At 38.9% G+C, this 13,853-nt stretch overlaps 1 protein-coding gene across 1 annotated transcript in view; it reads right to left on the reverse strand.

Moving 5' to 3' along the window:
• Positions 1–13,853, reverse strand: part of PEX5 (peroxin 5) — a 442,866-nt gene that overhangs the window by 78,891 nt on the left and 350,122 nt on the right. The window contains exon 11 of the mRNA XM_089444941.1: positions 7,586–7,695. Coding sequence (XP_089301067.1) covers positions 7,586–7,695 — 110 coding nt within the window. The remainder of the gene's footprint in view (positions 1–7,585; positions 7,696–13,853) is intronic.

The following is a 13,853-nucleotide window of genomic DNA, read 5'->3' on the forward strand; positions in this document are numbered from 1 at the left end:
TAATACAGAAACAAACACATGCACAAGAATCAACACATCGACACAGATAATTTGGACAACAGTCCCCGGAAAAACCCAATGTGGGCAAACCGGTGCAGCAATCCTTCAGTACAATTGGGTGCCAAATTGGCTTACCCAACAGAGAGAAAAATTCTCCAGCACTTCTCCCAGTCCCAGCGTCAACCTGGCTGACCTCTGCGTAACTCCCAGACACTTTGCATCAGCCCCTACTTGTCCATGTCATCCCTGGGCCTCTCTGCGTCACCCATGCAGGCCCTCTAGTGACGGCGCAATCTCCTGTTGCCTCAGCATCTGCCTGAAAGGCCCTACATCTGCCTCTCCTGCCCCTGTGTTGGTCTTCTGTCACTGATCCTGACTCTCTACTCCATACTTGCTGCCTCTTGCTGCTCTCCAGACCACTAGTTCTAATTTCTCAGCTAACCCCGCTCTAGAAATCGAACTGACTGGTCTCCGTCAGTGTGTTCTCCAACTGACCCTCAAGCCTCTTCTTATACTTTTCTTGTTGGTCCATCAATGGCTGAGATTAAGTCCCTAATCAATGACTAAGATTAGATATGGCTTGATCCATGACTTTTGGACCATTCTAACTTAGTTTTATATTAATTCACATTAATATTTTATTTTCCCTAAGTTTAGACTTAGGGACTCCATTAAAAATATTAATTATTTTAATATCTTCCAAACTGGTTAGCTTATGCCCAAACCATTTCTACGTCTTTGGAGGTCTTATGTGCTTTAGCCTCTCCACCAATTTTCGTGGCTAGAGCAAATCCGATGCTACCCCAAATCAACACTCCCTCTTAGCAAGGACTATGCTCTAGTAATACTCCTCACTGAGTATCACCCTGATCATCCAACATCGGTCTCTGTGCTGATGCTAAGCCTCCCTGCCCAACATCCTCTGCACTGTTGCATCTTGTACTGCTGCCCATGGCTCTGCTACTGCCAGTGCTACATCTTTACAGCAGCTTCCTCTACATCCGTGTTGTTGTTGGTCCTTTTCTCCCAACACTGCATCCGCATTGTAGCTCCCTCTGCATCAGTGCTGCTATCACCCCCATTTCTGCTACTAAAATGGGTCCTTTATCATCCCCATCTTTTCCCTTAAGTAATCAAACTTTGTCCTTCCAAGGGCCTTGGCGAGGATGTCCGCCACCTGTTCCCCTGTAGGAGTGTAGCTCAACTGTACAGCTCCTTGTTGAACACAATCTCTAACAAAGTGACACTAGATATCAATATGCTTTGACTGATCATGAAACAATGGATTCTCAGAGAGCTTGATGCAACTCTAATTATCGCACGTGATCTTGGTCGCCTCCATTTTCCTTGTGAATAGATTCACAAGCAATTATCTAAGCCATATGGCCTCACACGAAGCTATGCTCGCCGCCATATATTCTGCCTTAAATGAGCTCACAGCCAAGGACTTCTGTTTCCTACTGCACCAGGAGGTCATTCCTGATCCAATGTTGAAACAGTACCCAGAGGTACTTTTCCGATCCACTGAACTTCCTGCCCAATCTACATCAGTAATCCACTCAATCTGATATCCTTACCCTTGTTGTACAAGAGTCCATAATCGACTGTTCCCTATAAATACCTAACAACGTGTTTGGCTACTGCCCAGTGCGCCCACTTCGGTTCCACCATGAACTGACTGAGGGTGTTGACAACATAGCAAATGTCTAGCCTAGTATTGACCAAATACATCAAGGACCCTATGAGTTGCCTATATAGGGTGGGATCAACATCCTTGCCTTCTAATGCATCAATCTTCTTCCAGATGGTGATCATTGGAGTAGGCATTGGTCTACAGTCCTCCATCCTGAATCTTCTCAGGATTTCTGTAGCATACCTCCCTTGCCCAAGGAAGATCTCTCCTTTCTGCTGCCAAACTTCCAACCCTAGGAAGTAATGCATTAGTCCCAAATGCTTCATATCGAATTTTGTGGCTAGATTCTTCTTGCAATGCCCAATGAACCTGGATGATCTTGTCAGAAAGAGATCATCCACATACGATACTAAGATTAGTGGCTCATTCTCTATAACCAGATAGTAGAGATTCGGATCCACGTCACTCTTGACAAATCCCATCTTCTGCAAGTAGCTACTGATTCAACCATACCATGCTCTAAGTGCATGTTTCAGCCCATACAAGGCCTTCTTCAATCTGCATACATGAGACTTCTTCTCATGCATCTCAAAGCCCTCTGGTTATTCAATGTATACCTCTTCTTCTATTGCCCCGTTCAGAAAAAGTCGTTTTGACATCCATCTGATGAATCTCCCACCCTATTTGAGCTGCAAGAGATTCACGGTCCTAATAGATGTATACCTAGTTACCGGGGCGAAGGTCTCCTCGTAGTCAATTCCTTCCTTTTGAGCATACCCCTTAGCCACAAACCTGGCCTTGTATTTCTCAACACGGTCGTCTGCAGTGTATTTGATCTTGTAGATCCATCTCGAACCTACTATTGATCTGTCTTGAGGCCTTGGCACTACCTCCCAGACATCATCACTGTTATGGAGTTGTACTCCTCTACCATCGCATCTAGCCAAACCTGATGTTGAGTTGCCTCATAGAAACTGGCAGGCTCCCCATCCTAAGCTGCTAATGCCTGATATCTATCTGGCTGTTTTCGCTCCCTCTTATTGTTTCTTGGAGCACTAATGAAGTCCTATGCATCTTGCAAAATCTGACGAAGTTCCTCGCAAGTTCTTCCTTTGCCAGCAGGTGCCTCTGTTAGCTCCTCCTCGTCCTATGAACCTTCCTGATCCAAGGAAGAATCCTTTACTTATGTTGGTTGAAGAGGTTTAACCAATGACTCTTCTTTTGACTGCTCCTCGGAAGGCATCTCTCGAGATTTTCTGAAAGCCCTATCCTCCATGAACTTTACATCTCGTCGAACCACTACCTTCCTGCTCCCTGGAAGATAGATTTTGTATGCCTTAGCGTTCTCACTATATCCCACTAGATATCCCTTTTCTGCAGTTTGATCCAGCTTTTTTCTCTTTTCCTAGGGTATGCGGCAATATGCTAAACTCCCAAATATCCTGAAATTACTGACTTAAGGTGTCTTCCCTGTGAAAACTTTCTCTGGAGTAATCTTGCCCAACGCCCGATTTGGAGTCCTGTTATGAACATAGATTGTTGTATTGCATGCTTCTGCCCACAGGAATTTTGGCATATCCTAATCATACATCATGGCCCTAGCTGCTTCTACAATAGTCCTATTCTTCCTTTCTGCTAATCCATTCTGCTCCGGATTGTACGGAGTTGTCCACTTTCTTCCGATGCCCTCCCTAGCGCAAAAATCAATGAAGTCCTTATCGACATACTCTCCTCCATTATCTGAGCACAAAACTTTTATTTTCTTCCCAGTTAGATTCTCCACCAGAGCCTTGAACTCTTTGAATCGACAGAAAACCTCGTCCTTGGTTTTCAGAAAATAAATCCAAGTTTTCCTTGAGTGGTCATCAATGAAGGTAAGGAAATACTCAGCACCACTAAGAGCTTTGGTGGACATAGGTCCGCAGATATCTGAGTGTATCAATCCTAGTACACTCTTGGCCCTGTGTTTACTCCTAGGAAATGTTGCCTTGGCATACTTTCCTAGAGCACATCCTCTGCATACATCATCTCGTTCCGTACTAAGATCTGGAACTCCTGTTATAGTGCTCCTGAGAATTCTCAGAGCCCCATGGTGCAAATGTCCCATTCTTCTGTGCCATAGTTCATTCAAGTCCTTGTCTCCATGACTGCCTATTAGTGGCATTGGTGATTCTAGTTGTAATTTGTACAACCTGTTACTTTTGATCCCGATCTGCACTTTCTTTTTCAAGCTCGGTTGTTTGACGTATACCTTCTCCTTAATGAAGTAGACGTCATAGCCCTTGCGTTGAAGTTGCAACACGGAAAGTAATTTCATCCCCAATCCTGGTACATGCAGCACATTTGTGGCGTGGAACCGTTCTCCCAATTCTGTTTGAAAAACTATGGTACCCTTCCCTACTAGAGTACACTTTGCCTTGTTCCCCATGTTGATTTGAAAGTTCATCTTCTCTTCTCGATACTCTAAGAAACATTCCCTGATTTCCGTCATATACCAAGAGGCTCCACTGTCTATATACCATACTTCTGATGATGCAAAACTAGTCATACAAGCCAACTTCTTTTTCTATCTTGGAAGCCAACATGGAGAAATAGAAATCTCTTGTGCAATTTTCTGAAAACTCTGTGCGAGTCCCCTGATGTGGATGCCTTTGCATCATGGTCTCGACCCATAACTGATTTTCCCTTCCTGCCTCTGATTATTCGCTTTGATACCATGCGAAAATTCTATCACTACAACATCTGATTTACTTTGCCTACTTATTTTCAATAAGTTATTTATGAAATTCCTTCAATAAACATTAAAATAAATTTTGTTGCAGATATCACACCATAATACAAAAACAAACACATGCACAAGAATCAACACATCAACACAGATATTTTGGACAACATTCACCGGAAAACCCAATGTGGGAAAACCGGTACAGCAAGGGAGGATTTTATTATTCAGCAATTCTTCAGTACAACCGGGTGCCAAACTGGCTTACCCAATAGAGAGAAAAATTCTCCAACACTTCTCCCAGTCCCAGCGTCAGCTTGGCTGACTTCTGAGTAGCTCCCAGACAGTCTGCGGCATCCCCTGCTTGTCTGCGACATCCCTAGGCCTCTTTGTGTCACCCACGCATGACCATTAAAGAAGACAAACTTAAATTATAAAAATATCAATTTAGTTTAAAAGGTATTTTTATAAGGAAAAAAAAGAAGAGAAAGATAGATATAATATTATATTATCAGATTTATTATATTAAAAAAAATAAAGAAAGTAGTTAAAAAAAAATTATATTTAGGAAAAAAATATTAAAAGGGTGAAAAAAAAGAAATTTTTTTTTGAATAACAATAAAAACTAATAAAAAAGGAGATTAAAATAAGTGAAGAAAAAACAAAAATATTACGTCCACCAAAAGCAGTAATTTTTTTTTCAAAATGTCCGTTTTGTTCAAACTTCAGAAGGATATTCTAATTGTCAAGAGCCATTCCGAAATCAAAATGTAGTTTGCAGAAAATGTTACAAAACTTTTACCTTAGTCGAATCTCTAAGTGATGCACAAAAACAATCAATCGCAAGAGATATAAAACAATTAATGACAATATTTAAGTGGCAACATGCAGATTTTATTGGGAAAAAGAAAATGAAATGCAAATTGCAAGTTAAATGTCCATCATCACTACTACAAAACGATGTAATCCAATGTACCGAGGAAGTGCAGTTGGAAGATCAAGAGAAAGACAAGATAACCAAACTTCGGCAAAACAAGAAAGCATTACAACAAAAATATGAAGACCTTGCAGATATGCATTACAAAAAAGTAATGGAAAAGGACAAAGAAATTTCTCACCTCAAGGACCACGTTGAAAAATTAATTGCACAAGTCAAGAAGACTAAGGTCACAAAGAAAGAACTCAAGAAGCACCTATCCAAACAAGAAGAGGAAAATTTACGTTTAAAGAACCTTAATAAAAAATTATTAAAATATGACTAAGGATGATGAGGCTACTAAGAATAAAATCAATGATCCAAAAAGCGGAGAGGTTTTACGACTAAGGAATCATAACCAAAACCTCTTTACACAAATAAAGAAGCTTAAATGTGATAAGACGCCACTTAAAGACAAGTTAGAGCAACTTACTCGAGAAGTATCGAAGTCTCCAGACGTAATAGTCCAGGTTGAAGATAAGGGAATTAATACCGAACCACTCAGTAGCAGAACTCAAGAAGAGGAGCAATTAGTGGAAGGAAAAACACATTGACATGCTACAATCCAGATGATGAAAATTCCAAACGAAGATTATGTACCTAACTCAAAAACCGTAGTACCAGAAGGAAATCAAAAAATTTCCACACACCTAATAAGGAAAAGTCAAACCAAAGAGGTTCCCTATCAACATCCGAGTCATGAGAGTAGACAACTCAACCAAGCTACATATTAGGACCATTCGGAACGGAAACAACAAATTGATGTTCCAGAGAATAGTGATATAACCTCAATCCAGTCCTATGATTAAAAGTTGTTACAAAATTCCAGTGATCAGAATATTCCACAGAAGATTAATCTAGGATGGTCTAATCCCTTCTCAGTGCGACAGTTTTGTTTGTCACTTAGAAGATCATATCAATTTGTATCGACGAAGATGACTATTCCGAGACGAGAAGACATTCGAAATCGAAAAAGAGATCAAGCCTTTTTCATCGACAAGCTTTGAGAACAAAGATTTTTGAGGAGAAAGGCAATCTTGTGAATAAATATATAGGAAATAATGTAAATAATAATAATTAATAATGATTAGTTAATTAGTAATTAGGTTGAAGAATCATGTTTAAATGAGACGTGACACTCCATGAAGAGGCACCTACATAGTATATAAGAAAACCTCTCACTCTCATTTGGACCATCATTCTTATTCTTATGTATTAATATATATTCTTTTATCCTCAATGGATATTTTGATATTCCAAGTCTTCTGGAGTATTTGATCTGAAGAACGAACTTTGTTCGCTTCACTATCCATCTCTCTTTGGTAACTAAAGATTTATTACCAAAGATTTATATAAAGTTGTGGTTTCAGGGTGATGTGACTGATCTATAACAATTTCAACCAAGTGAGCAACTCACATATTTGCCTATGACAAACACGACTCATAAATAAACAAACTTCAATATTTCCTGCAACAAGTATGGTAATAGTTACAACCCATAGGCCATATCCTCGAAAATATGTCCAATCGGTATAAAAGTTACATGGGTTCCCTTATCACTAAATTTTAAAATAATTAACCATGTACCACATATCTTGCCACGACCTCAACACAATTTTCAGCTCCAACTTTACGTGCACAACAATCAATCCTAGCATGATTTCAATTATAGCTTATATCATATAATCTTTAGCATTCTGCAATCTTTGAAACTATATTGACCAATTTCTACTAACTTAATGTATTTTATTCAATATCCATACAAAGATTGATAACAATTTTTTTCACATGACACACCTAACGCAACATGGTAGTTTGTTGTTGGTATTAACACACATTCTGCATGCAATTATTGTACAAGAGTCCCTGAGCTAAAAAATGGCCATGACAAGGACAAATTTACTAACTCCTGTCTAACTGTCCTGAATACAGTTTGATCATTTGGATTGGTAATCCTTTGCTGAGCTTCTAAGCTTAAGTAGTCTAGCATGAATTCCTGTTGACGATTGAGGATAGCATCATCTAAGCTTATCACAATTCATGGTAATAGATATTCCAACTTCATCTTTAGCCAAGGTTTTGAGTGAATTGTTCTTAATGTGGCTAAATTTCCGAACTATTTTATGACGTCTTTCTGCTTAACCAAACCTCCCAGTATTGTGCTCATTTTTGCATGTTTAATATTTAGATAAATAGGGAAGGCCCATAAAAGGAAAACATAATTTTCTGTAACTTGTAGAGAGACGAATCTTACCTCAACATGACTCAAGTTTTCTGCCTGATCTTGTGGAACAAGTACACCGTATTTTTGATGATGTTGTAGCCAACCTCTTAAGTATTTGAGTGCTGCTGCTTGCTCCAATTCTGTTAGAATAAGGCCAACATATCAGTCCCCTCGATTCTTCAACCAAGGCAGCAGAAGTGATTAGAAGAAACATGGACACAGTAAATGTGAAAACATTAACAAACCGCTGGCCTCTAGTATATCTTGTGATTCCCTCTAGCAGATAAAACCAATAAGAAGAAATACACAAGAAAGGCTTTAGCAGATAGATCTAACAAAATACATAACTCTAGCCTCAGTCACTAGTACAACTAAGCAGAGAGGTTTCTTAAATTGGACTTGATAATCAAGAAGCAAGCTTCATCTTCGTTAGAATCTGTTGTGTTGGAAGACAAATGGATGATTTGCCAGGAAGGACAGAATATACGAGATCTAATCTGGTTGATAGACATTTCTGTTTTATGAAACTGCACTGTCAGGCAGCTTTTCATGAGCTGTGCTCTTCTTTCAAGATTAAAGGTGTTGCTATCTTTAGATCAGATTTGGCCATCCAACTTTTTACCAGGGTTTCTATTTTGAGGAAAGTTGCAGATGGTTTTCAAGTAGGGGACAAAGTGGATATGTTAATCATCCTTGCTTATGGGGCCATGGGACTCTTGTCTGAGCACTCTTTCATCCCTTGATGTAACGATCTTGATCAACATGTATCTTGATTTTTACTATTATATATGCAGCATTTCCAAAAATTAAAAATACGAGAGAAATTCAGACACTACAAATCATGAGGTTAATTAAAGTAGCTAGCAGCACAGCTTAACACAAAATGGGGATTCCAGAAATAACACAGTAGATTATTTGAGAAACCTGATCTCTGACAAAACAACTAGTCATTGTCTAGCACAAGGAGCCCATATGAAGTAAGGTTTTAGTTAGCCACTGTCAAAAGAAACTCTTTATTGGTGTCTGCAACTATGAAACTATTGAAAAAGACAACATCAAGTAACGTAAAAGCTACAATAACCATAATGAGAGAAATTACACAAATCAAAGCCAAGTTAACCGAACAAGATTCCACCACACCTATACCTATGAAAAGAGAATAACTTATAAGTCACAAGCTTTGGAAGCATTAAGGAAAAAATAAGGTAAAAGTACAAAATGTGAGAAATGGAATGAAGCACATAGACCAAGGAAGATTAAAATTCCAAAAAATATACAAACAAGAAGTAGAGAGAGAAGATGAGTTAGAAATTGGAATCAAAGACTCTGATGAAGAACAAGAAACCAATGTTACTTGGGAGCGGGGAGCGGGAGCGAAAACGGGAGCGGGAGCGACCATTTTCAGAAGCTCCCGGTTTGGGAGCGAATCCGGGAGCGATTTTTTAAAAATATATATATATATTATATTTTTTAATTTTTGATACATATATGTCAACAAAAACATGTAGAATGATGAAATAGACATAAAAAACATAAAAAAACATAAATTGATCATTGAACCATATCACATCAATCATCTAGAAATTATAATCGTCATCAACCATGTCCACAAGTTAGTAAAATACATATTACAACTGCAACATATTGAGTCTTATAAATCATGATTCATCAAATTCAATATTAAAGTTTCAACTTCAAGCTTTCAGAATTGAAAATTCAATAACATTTATCATCATTGATCACCAAAGTTGTACTTGTAAGCTAAGTTTAACCATTACAAGAAGTAATATCGTAGATATTTCTAAGTCCTAACTTCTAACTGTTAACATGATATGAAATGTTAAAAATTTATAAAATGAAACATGAATAATGAGATGAAATGAAACAACTTTAGTCTTTCACAAAGCATCATATTCATAATTCACAATCATTACCAATGAGTTATAATTGCCAAGGCCCAACTTCAAACTTCAAATTTTCATTGTCACAGTGATATAATGTTTACAAAAAATATCATAATGATATGAAAGAGTCAAGGACTCAAAACTCAACATTTATGAAAACTAAAGTCTAATAGAAACTAAAAAAGACAAGTAAACTGTAAATCTACACGTGGCCCTTGCCACGAGAGTCTCCAGGAGTATAAGCAGGTCGTCGTGGTCTTCTAGGAGTCTCCCGCACAGACCGACGACCAGAACTAGAACCTCCACGCGAGGGTGTAGATGGAGGTGGCGACAGCAAAGGAACAAGACTCAGACCTCGAGCACTGCTACTGGATGGTGGAGGTGGAGGTGGCATGGCTGCTGCAGCTGCTTCATTTTCATCCCTTACAAGTTCCTCTTCTAGTTCTTCAATATGTACAATGCCATCCTCCAAATTGTCGTCCTCTAGGTGATTGTCCCAAATTTTATATGTGGGATCCTCATTAGCCCGATCACAGTAATGACTCAACAACCTCAAGTTGTAGTGCACATAAACCAAGCTTTCTGCTCGGTTTTCGTTGAGTCTGTTTCTTTTCACATTATGTATATAACTGTAGGTGCTCCAACACCTCTCTGTAGAAGAAGAATTTACAACCTGTGAAAGAACTTTTTTTGCAAATTTTGGCAAAAGTCCGTGGCCGCCATATGTTTCCCACCATGTGAGAGAATCAAATTTATCTGTGTCATCCATTGCATGGAAGTTACCATACAAACCAGTGCCACTGAAGTATCTGCCTATTTCAAGGCGCACAGCTGCACATTCCTCCCTGTCAGGCACCAACTTTTCTAATGCTTCCAGATATCCTTTAGTTACCTCTTGATCTAAATGGGGTTTGGTCCTAACCCCACCCCCTGCTGCAGGTTGGCCCAACCAAGATGTAGAGTAGTATTTTGGTGTAAGGATATACGCCAAGCAATGTAGTGGAAGGTTAAGCCTATTCCACCGTTCACACACACAATCATGAATCAGTTTGTACAAGTTGGGATCTCTATTATGAACAATGTCTTTTATTTCCCCCAACATGGTATCCATTTGCTCATACACCTCGCCAATCATTGGTTTGTCTGTATCTGCAAACCGAATCATGTGATAAATTGGCTTGGTGAAATCCAATACCTGCCTCACAGTTGTCCAAAACTGCCCATCAAGAGCGGCCTCCTCCACCATTTCAAAACCTGCCATGTCAGCTACATTTGTAGCCCTTTCCTTTAACACCTGCCAATGTGGACTTGATACCATGCTAGCTAATGCCTCTCTTACCTTCAAAAGGCGCCTGAAGGTGAGGTAATAGCTACCAAATCTAGTCCTCGCAATCTTCAGCAACTCCAATCTCGAGTGACTGCGGAAAAGGCCATGGGTATTGCTATGATTTGTAATCAATTTTATCATTTGTTTTCCTTTCTTGTACAAATTACCAATCCATTGGTATTGTTCATTTTTGTTTTTGACAATATCATGCAACAGAAGGTTCAATGTGTGAACCAAACATCCAGACCAAAATATGTTCGGGTATTTATCCTCAATAATTGCTCCCGCTGCCTTACAATTAGGAGCATTATCAGTGATGACTTGGATGACATTGTATGGGCCAATACGCTCAATTGTTTCAAGTAACGCTTCTGCAATGTTGATGGCAGTCTTGAACTTGTCTGAGTAATCATGTGCAGCTAGAAAGATGGGACCACTAACAGACACAGCAAGAACACTTATCAATGGCTTGCCTTTTACATTTGTCCATCCATCAGATACAATGGACACCCCATTGTCAGTCCAAGAACTTGTCATTTTATTCAAAGAATGTGATATTTTTTCTTTTTCATGATCAAGGCCAACAGTTCTTGCCTTGTCATACCCAGGGCTCTCGTATCCTTTAGGGGCATCATTTATGGCAGAAACCATTTCGTGCCAATAAGGTGAGCGTAGAACATTGAATGGTATCCCACATGCATAGAGGAACCTGTAAACTTTTGAATCCACATCATTCCTACACCCCTCATCAAGGAAATCTGATATGGTTCTACGCCTTAAAGATGATGACCCTGTGCCTCCATGTCCATATCCACTGCCTTGGGAGGATGCTGAAGGAGTTCTTTGTGATTGTGAGCTTGGTTCAAAGAAACCCCTTGATCTTTTTGTTCTGTATTGGGCTTCCTCCTCTTCCTTTATGTATTTGGCTCTATCTGCTGTTGACACCGCTGCACAAGTTTTGATTCCTATTTGTTTCTCTCCATCCCATGGCCTTTTCCCGCAGAGGTGTCTTCTAGCATGGGTGTATGAACCTGTGTAATCAGTGTTGCAATGGGGGCAATGAAATTTAGTGGTTCCACCCCCTCTCCCTATTTCAGCCCTGTGAACATATTTCCACAATGGAGTTTGGTCTTGTTTAGTTTTTTGAGGGTCATGTTCACCCTACTCCACCTCCTCCTCACTGGGGTTTTCACCCATTTGACTTTCTCCGGCTTCTTCATCCCCCTCTTCAGTTTGGGGCCCCCTCCGTTTCCTACTCTCCAGCACCATAATAACCATAAAAGGGACCAGGAAGAGGAAAATGCCAATAAATATCGCCAGGTCCATGGTGTTTGATGTTTGTAGGGTTTTGAGTCTTGAATCTGCAAATTAATTTAATTTATTGGGATTAATTAATTTAATTTATTAATTTAATTTAAATACATGATTTTTAAACAGTTAAACTCAAACAACTAAATTAAATCAACTAAATTAACTACCTAACCAGCTAAACTAACTAGATTACTAAGTTACTTACCTCTGCAGGCTTGCTCCTCGCTCCTTGGCACTTGCTCCTCAGCATTTGCTCTTCGCTCCAATGCTCTTGCTCCAACTCCAAAGTTGCTCAATGAAATTATAATGAATGTTTTTTGGCCCATTGGCCTTATAAAACAAAATATATATATATATATATATAATTTTTTAATTTTTTCGAGTCTGGCGGATTTTTTTTCCACCGAACCGCTCCCGGCCCGGCTCAAATCGCTCCGGGAGCGCGGGAGCGATCGCTCCCTGTGTCACTCCCTAACAGACCAGGGAGCACAAATTTTTTTACGGGAGCGGACTGCCGCCCGGAGCGCGCTTCAGGAGCGGGTTCGAAAGGGGGGGGGGGGGCTCCCCCGCAACATGGCAAGAAACATAAAACCAAGACATTTTGATAGAATCAAAAGATGAAGAGACCCCAAAATTATCACTTGCAGCTACCACAAGTATATCCCAACCATGAACACTGAAATTAAAGGGCATGCCAAGCTTACAGTGATGGTAGACTTGGGAAGTACCCATAACTTAATCGATATCAACATCACAAGAAGATTAAAACTCTTTGTATATCCATCCTCAATCATGAAGGTAATAGTTGCAGGTTGCAAGATTACTGGGGGAATAGGTAGATGCCATAAGGTTCAATTATAAATACAAAACTTCAACTTAGAAACATAATATTATGCCGCAGTTGACATGATATTAATGCATTTGAAAGTTGGATTGATTACTGAATGCATAAATACCCAGTAGGTAAGCCCTCTAGGAGGCATTGACATGATACTAGGAGAAAAGTGGTTGTAAACCTTGGGTACATATGCCACAAACCACCAAAAACACATTGTTAGGTTCAAACAAGATGGAAAGATATATAAATTAGATGGGTTTCAACAACTGCCCATAAAAATCATTTCTTTAGATCAGATAGAAAAATTAATTCAACAAGGAGCCCTCACATACCCAACATTGTGCTATTGAATGGAAAAAGAACCAATAGATGTAACATACATAAAAATATAAATAAATTACATAGCAATATATATTAATATAATATTAATAATTAACCACTAAGGATCATAACCCATCAGTGTAACCTTCAACTTGTGACCTCTCAATGTGCATACACATTTTCATGAAGGTCATTGTAAATCATCATTCTTTCATATATATATATATATATATATATATATATATATATATATATATTTCAACTATTTATCCTTCTTATGCTGGACATTTTCTTACAAATTAACTATTGTTCATTACATTGGTATCGGAGCCCACCATGGTTCAATATTGTGGGAACACTCTTACCTAACCTTTGGTCAAAATTTTGTTACCCTTGGTAACAAACCCCTTGGGTTTTACCCATATTGATCTGAAGAAGTAGCATGCAAGATTCCAAAGATCATTTTACTGCAAATACTTATTTCAAGGAAATTTTTACTACTTATTTGTAATAGTGTAGTCATATCTTCAATTCCAGAATGTAATCGTAATTACCCTATCAAAGAATAAACCACAAGTTGTTGCAAATTCAAAGAAA

This window comes from Pinus tabuliformis, chromosome 9 (assembly GCF_031772625.1).
Source record: "Pinus tabuliformis cultivar Carrire ecotype Pingquan chromosome 9, CPIR1, whole genome shotgun sequence".
NCBI classification, from domain to species: Eukaryota; Viridiplantae; Streptophyta; class Pinopsida; order Pinales; family Pinaceae; genus Pinus; species Pinus tabuliformis.